The sequence below is a fragment of the Hirundo rustica genome, chromosome 1, assembly GCF_015227805.2.
Source record: "Hirundo rustica isolate bHirRus1 chromosome 1, bHirRus1.pri.v3, whole genome shotgun sequence".
Taxonomy (NCBI): Eukaryota; Metazoa; Chordata; class Aves; order Passeriformes; family Hirundinidae; genus Hirundo; species Hirundo rustica.
The window spans coordinates 134971193-134985055 of NC_053450.1; the positions used below are offsets into that span (position 1 = coordinate 134971193).

General features: G+C 44.0%; 1 protein-coding gene across 1 annotated transcript in view; it reads right to left on the reverse strand.

The window, feature by feature from the left end:
* NMT2 (N-myristoyltransferase 2) overlaps nucleotides 1–11812 on the reverse strand; it is a 32513-nt gene extending 20701 nt beyond the window's left edge. The window contains exons 1-2 of the mRNA XM_040072430.2: nucleotides 11542–11812; nucleotides 3010–3145 (exon numbers count right to left, since the gene is read on the reverse strand). Of these exons, the coding sequence (XP_039928364.1) occupies nucleotides 3010–3145; nucleotides 11542–11651 (246 nt within the window). The 5' untranslated portion in view covers nucleotides 11652–11812. The remainder of the gene's footprint in view (nucleotides 1–3009; nucleotides 3146–11541) is intronic.
* Between the last annotated feature and the right edge of the window lie 2051 nt (nucleotides 11813–13863).

The following is a 13863-nucleotide window of genomic DNA, read 5'->3' on the forward strand; positions in this document are numbered from 1 at the left end:
TGCAAATTTCACCTGTAAGTGTGCCTTGAACACCTGTCAGTTGGGCAACTGTGAATTAACATGCATACACACTTGAGAGCAACACTGTTCCAGCCTAAAAAGCCTACCTTATTTCTAGATCAGGACAACAGAGACATAAATTACTAATGCCACCAGATAAATTCTGAAATCTTATCAGTAAATCATGAAATTGTACATAAATGCTGAAATGCTGTAATTTATGTAAAGTCTATAATATGTCTCCTACATTAAAAAAGCAGAAAAATCTAAAAAAAAAAAACCAAACTTTTTTTCCTAAGAAAGATCTTACTAGCATAATAGCAAGTAATGTTCAGGTATTAAATAATTAAATAGATCATAGCTAGGGACATCAGGAGGAATCCTACTTCATTTCAAAACATTCAGAGATCAGCCTGATTAAGAAGTTTACGTTCAACACTTTTTTTGTTTTCCTTTAATAGAAAGCAAGGAAAACCTACACAGACTTCACATAAATCAGAAAAACAAAAACCAGCTCTTCTGTTTAATTTCAGCTTACGGCAAATATCTCTTCACAGCCGAAGATGGCCCTGTTGGGCAACGCGCCTGAGATATGAAACAGGGGTTTTACCTCAGTTTTGTGCATGACCTCAGGCCTTTGATACCCCTGTGCACTGGAGCAGTCTGAAAGTTAGGGACTACTGAGCAAACTAATCCTGCACAGGTCCCTGAAAACAGACCAAATGCATGTAAGGATGCTACGGGAGCTGGCTGATGTTAGTGCAACTAACATCTATTAAGTTTAAAATAGAAGTTGGTAGAAGTTTCCTATAAATGGATAAAAGGAAATGTCACACCTGTTTTCAAGAATGCAAGGGGGGGACTCAGGGGTCAATATTGTTTAATGATTTGGATTTGACAAAGAGTACTTTCTTTCCAAGTGCACAGATGATACCTAGAAGAACTTCTAGAATTGCTGACGTGCTGAACCACATAGCAGCTATTCAAAGCTACTCTGACAAGCTGGAAACAGAAACCTAATCAAGTTTGACAAAAGCAAATGCTAAGTCCTCCATCTGGGACAGAAAAAGCCCATGCAAAGGCAGAGGCCAGCATGGACTGGCTAGGAAGCAGCTTGCAGAAAAGAACTTGGAGGTCCAGGTGGGCAGAGGGCTGGACATGAGCCAGCAGATTGCTGGCCAGCAAAGGATAGCTGCATACTAGGTAGTATCAGTAAGACTGGCCAAAAAGTCTTCCCCTTTGTCTGGCACCCCTGAGGTAACACCTTACCGTTTGGGATTCTCCATTACAAGGAGAAAATTGACAGTGCTGTGAGTTCTCTGGAGGGCACCAAGGTAAATGGGGGGCTGAAGCACATCACACACAAGAAGACAATGAGAGACCTTGATTTGTTCAGCCTTGAGAAGGTTGAGAGAGTAGGAGAAATCTTATTACTGCCTGATGGGAGGGTATAAAGAAAGCTGAGCCAAATCTTTTCAGAGGAACACAGTGACAGGACAAGAAACAAAGGAGACAAGTAGAAAACCAGCAAAATCCATTTAGATATAAGGAATTACTATATTTTTTTTAAACAAAAACTGTAGTCAAACACTGGAATAAGTTAACCATGAAGATCATGGAGTCTCCATCCTTGGAGACCAAACAACCTGATCTAGGGCTGAGCAACCTGGTCTAACTGGACCTGCTCTAAGCAACAGGTTGATCAAAAAACCTTCAGATGTCCCTTCTAATCTATTATTCTGTGACTAGGTTATGTAGGTCACTAGTGACTGCAATAATGACTGATAAGATTGCAGATAGGGCAAGTTTTCTTTGTGTCAGTGTGGACAGCCTACACCACTGGAACTTGTAACAGTGACAGATGGAAGTCTTGTGAGATGGGCAGTGAAGTGTCCTCAAGGTGACTGTAAGCATACAATCTAACAATCATTTACTGCTATGATTACACTCACACCAGTGTTCAAAAGGTCTTCTATCACTACTATCACATATAAGGAAGGCAGAAGCCAAGGAGGCTCACTGCTCTGCTTTACTCATCTCCAGACTGATACATCTGTTTACAAACTCACATGACCTCAAAATCCTTTTTCAAAATAATTTTCAATGAGTTCAGGAGCCCCACTGAGTTCTACCTGATGATCTTGCATATATTCTCTTAGAGGTAAGGTGTACAATGTCATTCTCCTCTAAAAACTACTCTTTTCAACCAAGAGCAAGCAAACACTAAAAGCCTGTTTTCTACAATAAATTCCATATAGCACAAGAATACAAAATCTAAGTATTACTTGAGTAGCAGACAAAATAAATATACTTTTCCACAGTGATCCCAATCAGCAGTCTAAGATGCTTTCAAAAATCTAAAGCAGAATAGTGGTCTAAAACAGACCTGCAACACAGCAAAGAAGGCAAAATAACTCCCCAAGAAATGTTGATGCATTTGTGACTAGAGAAAAGTGAAACCCATAAAAGACAGCACTATGTTCTTCACAAGCCTGTACCTCCATGTTTGAGATCACCACATTTTATGTACAAATACATGCTGCTTGCTTGCCCTAAAGAGACTGGTTAGCACAGCAGGCACCTTCCCTCCTGCTGGTGCTGCTGCTGCCAAGAGAGCATCATGCTGCGCAAGTGACCAAAACCGCACTAAGCCAAGTTAGATGGTGGCTAAAAACTAAAGGCAGTTCATCCAATACACAATCTATTTAACAGCACTACCATTGCAGATTACAATTCTGTGCAATGAGGTTGTCACTAGCCCGAGTTCTAACTGCTCAAAGAGAAAGACAGAATTCCTCCTCTGCCTTTCTCACAGTACACCACCACGGTGGTGACGACAGCTCTGAAAACACCAAGTCTTGGCTTGCTTCTCTCTGTTTAGGACCAGAACCATTTGCTTAATTTTCACACACTAAGGCAGAATTTACAACTCACTTTTACAACAAGCGACAAGCAAATTAAATTTAAATTAGAAAGCAGGCACAAATTAAAACAGAACCAGGCTCTCACTTTTGAAGGTTGTTGAATTTTAATCTCCTGGGAATCAGATGCAGAATCTGATTTGGTGCCTCCAGAATTTGGTTTCTCCTTTTTTCTCTTCTGCTTCTTTTTCTTCTTCTTCGCTCCCAAATCCCCTCCAGGACTTCTGCCAGAGATTCAAAGAATGTGTAATGAGAAAAATCAATACCACTGAGCTTCAAATTTAAAAAAAGTTAAATATGGAAAATGCAGCATTTTGATATGAAAAATCTAACAGCAGTTTGAATGTAAAGAAAAGGCAGTGGGAAGAAAGGAAGGAAGGAGGGATCTGAGAGCACTGACAAAAACCTTCCTGCAAGTGCTGTCACATTTGTTTTATACTCTGACACCACCACAACTAGACATTTTGACATATTCATGTCAAATTGCAACACTACATAGAAACTAGTGCTCTTCTCCAGTCTATTACCCAGCACAAACATAAAATGACCAAATTCAACAGTTTGGAGGAACACAACAAAGTAAGGGAACTGAGGAAAATAACTTCCCTGGAAGCTCAGTAACCATTAGTGCCCCAGTACTTTTTCCCCTTCATGCTCCACCATCAGATACATCTGAATTTGAGAAGAATCCAGATGAAACATTCTGTTTTCAGGAGCTGCAATGAAATTCTTGCTGAAATCCCAGTAAGAGACAACATAAAACTAACCAAATACTTGTGCTTTAAAACAATAAGCACAATGGGGTCAATTTTAACTAAAAAGTTCCAACAACACAGTAAAAAATTGTACTTTAGGATTCTGATGTATTTTGACCATTGATAACATAAGTTATTCTTAAAGGATATTTTTATTTAACAGATAATCAAGATATAGAGCCGAGATTAGACCAGAACTTGCAAAGTGTGGGATGTGCTGGCAACTCTCAGACAGAACAAAAATATGGAGGCAATGAGTCAGTTAACACCAAATTCTCTTCAAGAGGCTAATCTCTCAGCAAAACCATATGCACATAATGGAACTGAAGACAGTTATCAGAGTTTGGGGGACTTGGGTGTTTTTCACTGGAAAAGAAAAAAGTCAATGCAACAATTGTTCCTTTTAATCCTGGAGGGGGAAAACCCCCAGGTGTCATATAGACAAACAAAAAGAAAGAAAACTCAGAAGAACATAACTGAAGTTATCACGACCAACATATTTGCAAGGGACGTATTATTTGCTGTAACATGCTCACTTTCAAGATTATGATGATCAGTCTTAGCATCTATACTTTGTCTCGGCTGATATTGTCAAGAATACACCCTGCCTCCAGCTGGGAGGCCCAAAGCCTGCAATTAACCCAACAATGCAACTAAGCAAAGACTGATTTTTGTGAGATCATTACTGTACTTTAGAACAGTCTGTAGTGAAAGATCAATCTCAAGAAGTCCTTAACATTCAAGGTTACACTGGGTTATGCTCCCAGAAAGAAAGCGTTGTAAATGCTGCAGCCCCTAGAACAGGACCAAGTTGTGACTCAATGGACAACAGTAGAGCAGACCAAACACACTGGAAAGATAAGAGAGTTTGAAGCATTTACTAGAAGGCTGCAGAAATAAAAAAAGGACTTGTGTAAGTGACACAGGGAGAAAACCTTTTGTTGCAGAATAAGCATACTGCTGGATCACCTACATGATCCACAATGAATCACATTTTCATTGAATCACAGCACTGGGGTTGGAAAACACCTTTAAGATCATTGAGCCCAGCATTAACCCAAATCCATTACTAAACTATATCCCTCAGTGCCACATCTACAGATATTTTCAATACCCCCTAGGATAGTGACCCAGCCACTTCCCTGGGGAGCCTTTACCAACACTCAACAACTCCTTTGGTGAAGAGATTTTTCATCACATCCCATCTAAATCTCCCCTGGCGCAAGTTGAGGCCATTTTCTCTTGTCCGGTCATTTGTTACCTGGGAGAAGAGGCTGACCCTCACTCGGCTAAAACCTCCATTCAAGTAGTTGTAGAGAGCAGTAAGATCTCCCCTGAACCTCCTTTTCTCCGGGTTAAACAATCCCAGTTCCCTCAGCCGCTGCTCACAGGACTTACCCTTCAGCCCCTCACCAGCTTTGTCTCCCTTCTCTGGACATGCTCCAGCACCAGTTTTGAGGCCAGTGAAGGGCTCAAAACTGAACCCAAGGTTCAAGGTGTGCCTTCACCAGTCCAAGTATAGGGGTACAATCACTGTCCTGGTCCTGCTGGCCACACTCTGTCTGATACAAGCCAGGATGCCATTGGCATCCTTGGCCACCTGGGCAGTGTTGACTCCTTTAAAATAATAAAATTTCAATCCATCTGAAGGCCTGTATACCAAGCTCTCATTTTGTACAGAATCTGAATGCAGAACAGTCCCAAAAGCCTGGCAAGTGGTTATAAATACAAAACAGTAAAACCCCACACACGTGTACAAGACCTAGGACTTCACCATCTCTATCTGGCAAAACTGAGATAAAAATAATAGGGGAAGTGATTTCGCCTTTGCTGAGATTCATTTAAGGAAGTATTCTTTTACCTTCTGCAACAGTCCACAAACTTGTCTTCCCCCGTAACACTTCACATGTAGCAACAAATGATGCCGCTGTGTCCCTGAGCCGGGCCCAAGGGCTTGTGTGCTGAACATCAGGCTGTTTGGAGTTTCAGCAAGCGCTGCTCTTGAACAGACACCCTCAGCAGGCACCCAGCCCTGAGCTGCACCAGTGCTGCTCACTTGTCTTCTTGTCTTTCAGGAGGATCCGGCGTCACAGACACCACACGGGAATTTTGCCCACTAGGATTACCTGAGGGTCAATGTTTTATTTAGTTTGGTGAAATAATGAACAATTGAACTAAACAAAAGTTTGGCAGCTATGGAGAAAAATCAGCTTTGCCAAGCCTTACTAATGTTATCCCCAGTCAAACTGTACTCTTACCAGGACATAATTTGTTCTTTGACCAATTCAAGATCTTTTTTCATATAAAAATGTATATTCTTCAGCTGGGAAAGAAGAAGACAGATGTAAATTGCTGTAAAATATATGTGGTGTTTAAAACTACACTACTCGTTTTTAAATTTTTTTTTAATCTTCCAAAATCCCAGTCCTTGGTTTATGACCTTTAGGTTTAAATATTTCACACTGTCTCTTGCAAAATAAATACCAGTATCTTTGTCTGACAGGTTATCCAGGGATCATTCTGAGCAGTTATTTATGCATGGTCTCCTGCTTGTGTCAGTTTATTTTTTACTGTTATAGTCCACACAATGTAAAAAGAGGATTTAAATAGAGTTCTACTCATCCTACTACTTAGGCACACCTGCAACCCAGATATTTGGCAGCACGCAGCACACAGAAGCTTCTACTCAGTAAACAGGTTTGCCCAACACAAGTTACAACCAGAGATACCAAGCAAATCAGGGCAGAAGCAAAACCAAAACAACAGGATTTTTTTGTCTTTCTCACGCTCTCCCTTGAAAAGAACTGAAAGGCCCTAGAACTGGGAGTGAAAATGGCTGGGAAGGAAGGAACTTTGTTGCTCAACTTGTAGTAATTACACTGGACTTGACAGCACAACGGTAACAAGAAACCAAAGGCTCCTATTAAAAGCATTTCTCTGATATTCTTCTGTGCTGACTAAGACCTGAATTCTCCTCTGCCTGGTCAGATACACCTATATGATGACAAACACACACTTAGAAGCTGGGAGGAAAAAAGTTCCCATTTTTATGAAAGTTGACCTTTAAGCGTGAAATCTCTTTTTCCAACTGAAAAATCTCTTTTTCCAACCCTGCAACTGTAAAGTGACACAACTCCGAGTGCAGGTCCCATGTGGGAAGCAGAAATACAACACAGAACTCAGGGTGCTGCCGTGTCAAGCTGGCAGGTCAGGACACGACCTTTTCGTGCATCAGATCAACACATCTGCCCAAGTCCAGCCTGCCACACAGACCACAACAGATTACACAAAGAAAACCATTCAATGTCAGACTTTGGGAAGATTTTGACTGTGTCAGTCTAGTGGAGATACACTTATACCAGGAGAACTTTAATGACAGGAGGGCAAGTCTATACAGTGAGATTCAGATATCCAAGAACAGGCACAGTCAAAGATATTTTTAACTGCACCCACAATGACAATTTTGTCAGTCTGATGAATAAGAAAAAGGTGAGGCCAGCATAAAGATGATACGCAAATCAAAATTCAGATGAGGCAGAAGAAGGGTCAAAACACCTTATCTGCCCCAAAATGACTTAACCTTGCCCCAGAAACAGGCTGTGGATAGAACTCTGAGATAGTCACTTAGGCCTACAGTTCTATGATTTTGTCTGCAAGTCACAAATGCAAGCCCATGATCCCACCCACACACCTTTCCACTTATGTACACACATCTGGTGTTTTGCATAGATGTGGGAAAAAAATACTTTTGCTTCTCCCTGCATGTGGTGGTATTTTGGTTGGATTGGGGTTTTTTTAACTGAAAAATGGGAATACTTACTGCATTTGGGGAAAAGTGTGGCAAAGGTGGAGAAACTTACTTTATGAGGCTCAGAGCAAATCCATGAAAAGCCGAGATGGAAAAATCAGGAGAAGCATGACAATTACCCTGTTCAGGTGGTCAAACTGTTCTGGTTCCCTCGTTTGAGACTATCTTTCTCACTGACTAATTGTCACTATTATTTTAATTTCCTTTTTGAACACTAAATTCTGCCTTAGCAGAAACAGCCTTTTGTCATATCAACATCTGTTTTAAGTTACATGGTAATTTTAAGTTAGCAATTTCTCAAATTTAAAACGAAACATGTACTTCAGATGTTTATTTTTAAACTGCAAAGGCCCATGTGGGGTTCTTGGCTTCACAGTGCTTCTCTGTGAGTAAGTTTGCAAAGCTGCATTTCTGAAGATGTTACACAGATCTTTTTGATCACAAAAATCAGGTCTCATGTATATGGGCAAGACTTCAAAAAATTTTAAAGCGATATTATTTATACTAGAGCTGTCCCTGGTTCATAAAGAAGGTGGAGGTTTAGGTGCAAAGGGCTTTCTCATTGCTGTGAAAAACTACCACCACTCCAAGACAATACAGAATAGCCTTATCAGAAGGGTCTATGCCCTTGAAATTCCACTTACTAACAAACTGCAATTACAAAGAATCTCTCAGCATGAAGATTTCATTTGTATACATTTCAATACTTGAGAATGCAAGGCCTTTAGCATGAAAACCTAGCTGCAATACCTTAAACCCTAACCCAAGAGTATTCCTCAGATCTGCACGTTTCCTCTGCCTCACCCTCCAAGTCTGTAATCTGTACTCCAAGATGTAAAACGCACCTGCTAAAGCCGAGCACTGCTTCCACTACCTTAAAAATATTTCCTTCTTTTTTAAATCAAGAAGTACTATACACTATAAAGTTGGCTTTTTTAAACGATAATCATAGGGGTATACTACTAAAACATTCAAAGCAAATAATTTGTGAGGGCTGGGGGAGTTGTTTAAAGGTTGTACCTTTTTCTCATCTGTTTACCAAATGCTTTGTGCCCAAGGTCTTTCTGGCAATGAGCATAAGGAGCTATTTAGAATGTGAGAAATCTTATAAGGCTGGGCTTAGCAGGGTGGATCCAGGTGCAACAAATACTTTTTTTTTTTCCTACATAGACACTAACAAAGATATTTTGTAAGCCACGCTTTATTACAATACTGAACAAATACAGCATAACACGTCTAGCAGGAGCAAACTACAGAACAGGAAAACAGCAATGAGTCACACAACATACATAATCCTGCATCTAAAAAACAGGAGCAGAATCAGAGGACAAAGACATTAGCACAGTTGAGAGCTATAAAATGGTTATTTTCACTCACTCAGTGCTCAAGCATAAAACCCCCTGCAAATTCAAAGAAATCCAACCAAACAAAGAAGTCATACAGATGTAAAAATCATGTTTTCCTGTGGGCAATATTCTAAAGACCTATTTACAAATGTCAATAAACATCTTGAAAATAAGTTAATTTACATGACAGTCCAATAGAGACTGACACACAATATTCTGTTTCCTTCTAATAAAATGCAGGTTAAAACAGAATGAGATTAAATACTGGTCAGCAGCAACAGAGACCACACAGAATTTAGCAAGTCAGTTGACACAGTCATAGTCTCAAGTTGACACAGTCATAGTCTCAAGTAATTGGACTATTCATAAATAGCTTACGTATATAAAACCTAACCTAAAAGCTTGAAGCAAACTTTAAAGTTACCTCAAGAATTAACACACAGTGACAGGGAGAAAACAGGGGAATAATTAATTAGGCTCCTATTACTATGAGTTAATCCCTCAGATCAAGAGTAGTTCTTGCGTGCTCTGCTGTGAGATTTTTCCTTTCATTTGCTGGAATTCATTTGAGTACTTCAGCCTGCAGACAAAGAGTAGCAAACAAGATTTTTCAAAGATTACAGGAAAATAAAGTAATTCAAGAGTTAATATGAGACTTCATGCAGCAGATTCTAATACTTAGGAGGCTTTTTCTACTGGAATGATCTACCACTAATTTAACTAAACTTCATATTATTTGAAAGCGTTCACTTTCTTATTCACAGATGCACAAAGCAGCTTTTTTTTAAAATACTCATTAAAATACATCTGGGATATTTAACAAAAACAAGTTTTGGGTAGGAGACCGTATAGGCTGCAGCTGGTGTCCCTAGGAGAGCGGTGAGACCCGTGCTGGAGTAGATCAGCAAGGTGTGACTCTGAACACACCAAAGTGCAATTCTTTGTTCCCTGGTGGCTCCTGACACACGGCACTCGCTGTCACAGCAGCCCAAGCACAGCCACACGCAGAGCTACGCTGCAGAGGGCAGCTACAGCCCAGGAAATAAACAGGAGAGGAAGCTGAAGTAGGAATTCAAACCAAATGAATTCTAGACAGGCATTACCTGGCTATCAAACAATCCCAACTAGGATGCCAAGTTGCTTCCTATGAAAAACAATAAATAACAACTCTCTGCTCTCAGGACTTTACTTTCATGTATTTGGGAATCACTAACTGTGACTGATTTACTGAAACAAATGTAACAAAAGCCCCAAGATAACAAAACACTATTTTATCCCTTTTAGTATCCCAGATTTATATTATCGTAATTATTTCTGATGCAGTTTAGTATGCATGCCATTAACTCAATGACAGAGCAGCATCAAAGTTTTCCCTCTTCCTGCCTTCTAGACAAGTCAGCCTCTTAGGCTTAACCTAAGTTAGCCTCTTAGGTTTCTCTTGCCACATTTAAGATTGTTGTCAACCAGATCCTAGGGGCAGGAGACAACAGAGTACATCCTCAAACATCAATCACTTACTGAAAGGCTCTCAAGCAGATCAATCACAAATTCACGAGGAAGACATTTGGGTAGCACTGTATAGATTAACCTAGTTCTATTTTAGGTTACTCCAGCCACTCCTAGCTGCGACAACAAAGCGCCTTCTCTGCAATCACGTTTCTAACCCCTCAAAAAAGAAAAAGTTAAACGAAGCCGACTTTTGAAACACATTCTTCCCACTCCCCTGCCCCAAGAGCCCGCAGAGCAAGCCAGAACCTTGGCACCTCGTGCCCGGACGGAGCCACACTGCAGCCAGCCCAACGCCGGTCGAGTGCCAGGGGCCGCAGCTATACTGGCTGCCTCTCCCATCGGCTCCCCAGGCAACTGGAAACACCGCCTGATCCTCAGCGTGGGAAGATCTGAGACGCGAGATTAGCGGAGAAGGAACTACAACCACACAACAGCGTCTGACCGGGCTACTGCCGTGCTAAAACGCGCTCTGCTCTCCACAGCGTGTGGATGTGGAAGCAACATCTCCTGGAGGACAATGGGTGACGGTGAGGAGGAGTGTCTGCAGGACAGGCTGCCACAGACGATGCCCGGACCGGAGCCCGGCCGGGAGGGAGCGGGCGGCGGGTGTGGATGGGGATGAGCGCGGGGCGGCCCGCGGGAGCCGCTCAGCCGGAACCACCCCGAACCACCGGGGGGACCCGGGGCATCTCCCCGCTACAGGGGGCTTCCTGACGGCCAAAAATACCCAGAAACGCCCCCAAGCTGTAAAAGCGCCAACAACAAGGCAGGATTTACCCTCGCTTACACGGCACGGTTTCAAGGCCGGTGTCCGGAGGGGAATTGCTAAGCCCCACCGCCCCCTCATCTCGGGCCGGGCCTGGCCTCCCGCCTCTCCCCTTACGGGCCGAAGGGCGCGGGGCTCCGGGCCGGGCGGCAGGGCCGTCCCACGCCCGCACGCTGCGGCGGGAGGCGGCCCGGGCTGGGGCCGCTCGGCAGCGGGCGGCCCCGGCGCAGGCGCCGCGGATGAGCCGGGCCGGGCCAGGCCGGGCCGCGCAGGCCGCCCGCCAGCGGGAAGGAGCGCCCTCCGCACCCGCCCCGCCGAGGGACCGCGCCGGGCATCAGGGGAGCCCGGCCCGGGCACCTCCAGCCCGGTCTCTGCCGCGGCGGAGGACACGGGGCTGCCTCCCCGAGCCGTGCCCGCTCCCCAAGCGCCCCCCTACCCCTTGGCGTGCTCGGTCTCCTCCTCATTGTCGCCGTCTATGCCGCAGGTGTCCTGGTCATCCAGCTCCAGGCTCTGCTGGCTGGCCGCGGACTCGCTGTCCTCCGCCATCACGGGGGAAAGAGGGAGGGGAGGGGCGGGGGAGCCTGTGAAAGAACCGGGGCGCACGGGCAGACGCGGTCCGGAGCAGCTCCCTCTAGCTGCGGTCTTTCCCCGCGCCAAAGCCGGAGGACGAGGAGGCGGCGGCCGCCGGGGCTGCCCGGCCGCTCCCGCCACTCGGCGGGGACCGGGGCGGGGCCGTGCGGGGAGAGCTCCGCGCCCTGTCCCGCCCTGCCCTGCCCTGCCCTGCCCCGCCCGGCCCAGCCGGGTACACTCGGGCGGTGCCGCTCCTGGGCCCGGCCCCGCACTGGCCCCCTCATGCCGACATCCCCGCTGTTTCCCCGGCCCTCTACCGCCCCGGGATCCCGTCCGTGAGCGCTGTCCCTGCAGCCGCTGGAGACCCGAGCGCAGCCCCGGCGTGTCCGTCCCTCGGAGCCCCTGGGGCCGGGCCTGCAGCCGCCGGGCCTCGGCAGCATCGACAGGCGTTCTGCCCGGTCCCCGTGTTTCCTTCTCGCACCATAAACACTCGGATGCCCAAGTTATTTTCATAGGTCTGCTTAGAGCTTTAGTAGTGACTCTAGGTTTGCTGCTAGATGTAGACAAAATACCCAGTTGCTTATGGCAACAAATTGGAAGAAAGGCAAATAAATTACTTCAGGTGTAGCTCTGTCTTGCTGCTCCCACTAATGTCAGTCACCAAAGAACAGAGCAGTTTCTAGGGGACTCACCACACCACCATAAATCTCAGCTTTCTGGATCCTTCCCCATTCTACCTTCCAGGTTCTGTCTCTCCTCAGTTTTCCATAACAGAGGCAGTCATGGATCTGTCATGGCTGCACAAAATTAACCCGCGTCTCCAATTCAGAGATGCTTCAAACCATCTCAAATGCATGTGTGAGCATAGGTCCAGATGCAAAAATGGACTTTTGCCGTTGCTGTTTAACTTTTTCCTAGCTGACTCCCAGAAGAAGCTCCAGGACTTAAAATGAAGCTCTATGAACAAAATTTGCTACTGATGGAGGCTGCTGAGGCCAGCAAGGCAATCTCAGCACCATGGGATTCCTGTCCACTCACAGCACTTGCTGTTTTCCCAAGGCCTTTTGTAATCCTACAGGCTCCATCCTAGAAAACCTGGAATTCAATGGTTAGGATTTATAGCCAGGAAAACAAATAAAGAGCAACTTGTGTTAAGTATTTGAACTGTTGCGATTTCCAGGGTCATATTAAGCTTTCTGAATGAGATCCAGAATTTCTGAGTGCTTGGTTTGGCAGCACTGCCAAACAGAACATTAAAATGTAAGGATAGGGTTCATCAGTTGTAATTTCTCCTTATCTTTGCACCCTTGAAAGCAATTTAATGTGAGGAAGCTACTGCTCCCGTCCTATTTGATTTAAGGTTTGATCTGGATTACTTTTTTCCATTTTTGATTTGAGGTGGTGTCATATTTTGCTGTTGTGTATTGCAGGTGACATTTCAAGTAAAAGATCATGCTGGCCAAGCAGAAGAAATGTCCTTCCAGCTGTCAAACTCAGATCCTCTTCGTACTGAACACTAGCCTGGGGCTGCCCTTTGTCCCACTGCACTTGGTCCTTTACAACTTGTGATTTGCCACAGGAACTTGTGATTCAAATGCATGAAATGGAGTCTGTAATTTACACTTGGCTAAGTATGACTTCCCAGTGTCAAGCCCATCACTGTAATTTAGAGGGAAAATGCTTCTATCATGTCACTACACTTTGAAATTACCTTCAGGAGTAAACCTTCATTCAGTTGTAATGCATAGGAGAAAATCTCAAAACAACGGCCCAATATCCAATAGTTTTCAATAAAAGCAATTGTGAAGTTATCCTGTAGCCTGGAGAGAAGTTAATCCAGTGATTATGAATGATTTTTCCCCTCATAATAATGTATAAGAGAAAGTGAAGAATACATCAATGACTAAACAGATGTACTGAATCATTGTGTTGGAGAAGCTGTAGATTTCACTGTCTTCTTTCCTTTACCACAATTTTCCTCACTTAATTGAGACAAATGGAGTACAAGAAGCCTGAATCCTGACTCTTCTTGCATTTTATATTGTCAATTAAAGTGGCTATATGAATTTCTCTGAGTAAGCTGCCCTGCTAGGCATTCTCCCTGGAAGGGGGACTATAGCTGCAGAATGGTTGCTATTCTGTACTTCATCTGTGCAGAATAAACTTAAGCATAGTGCAGTTGATATCC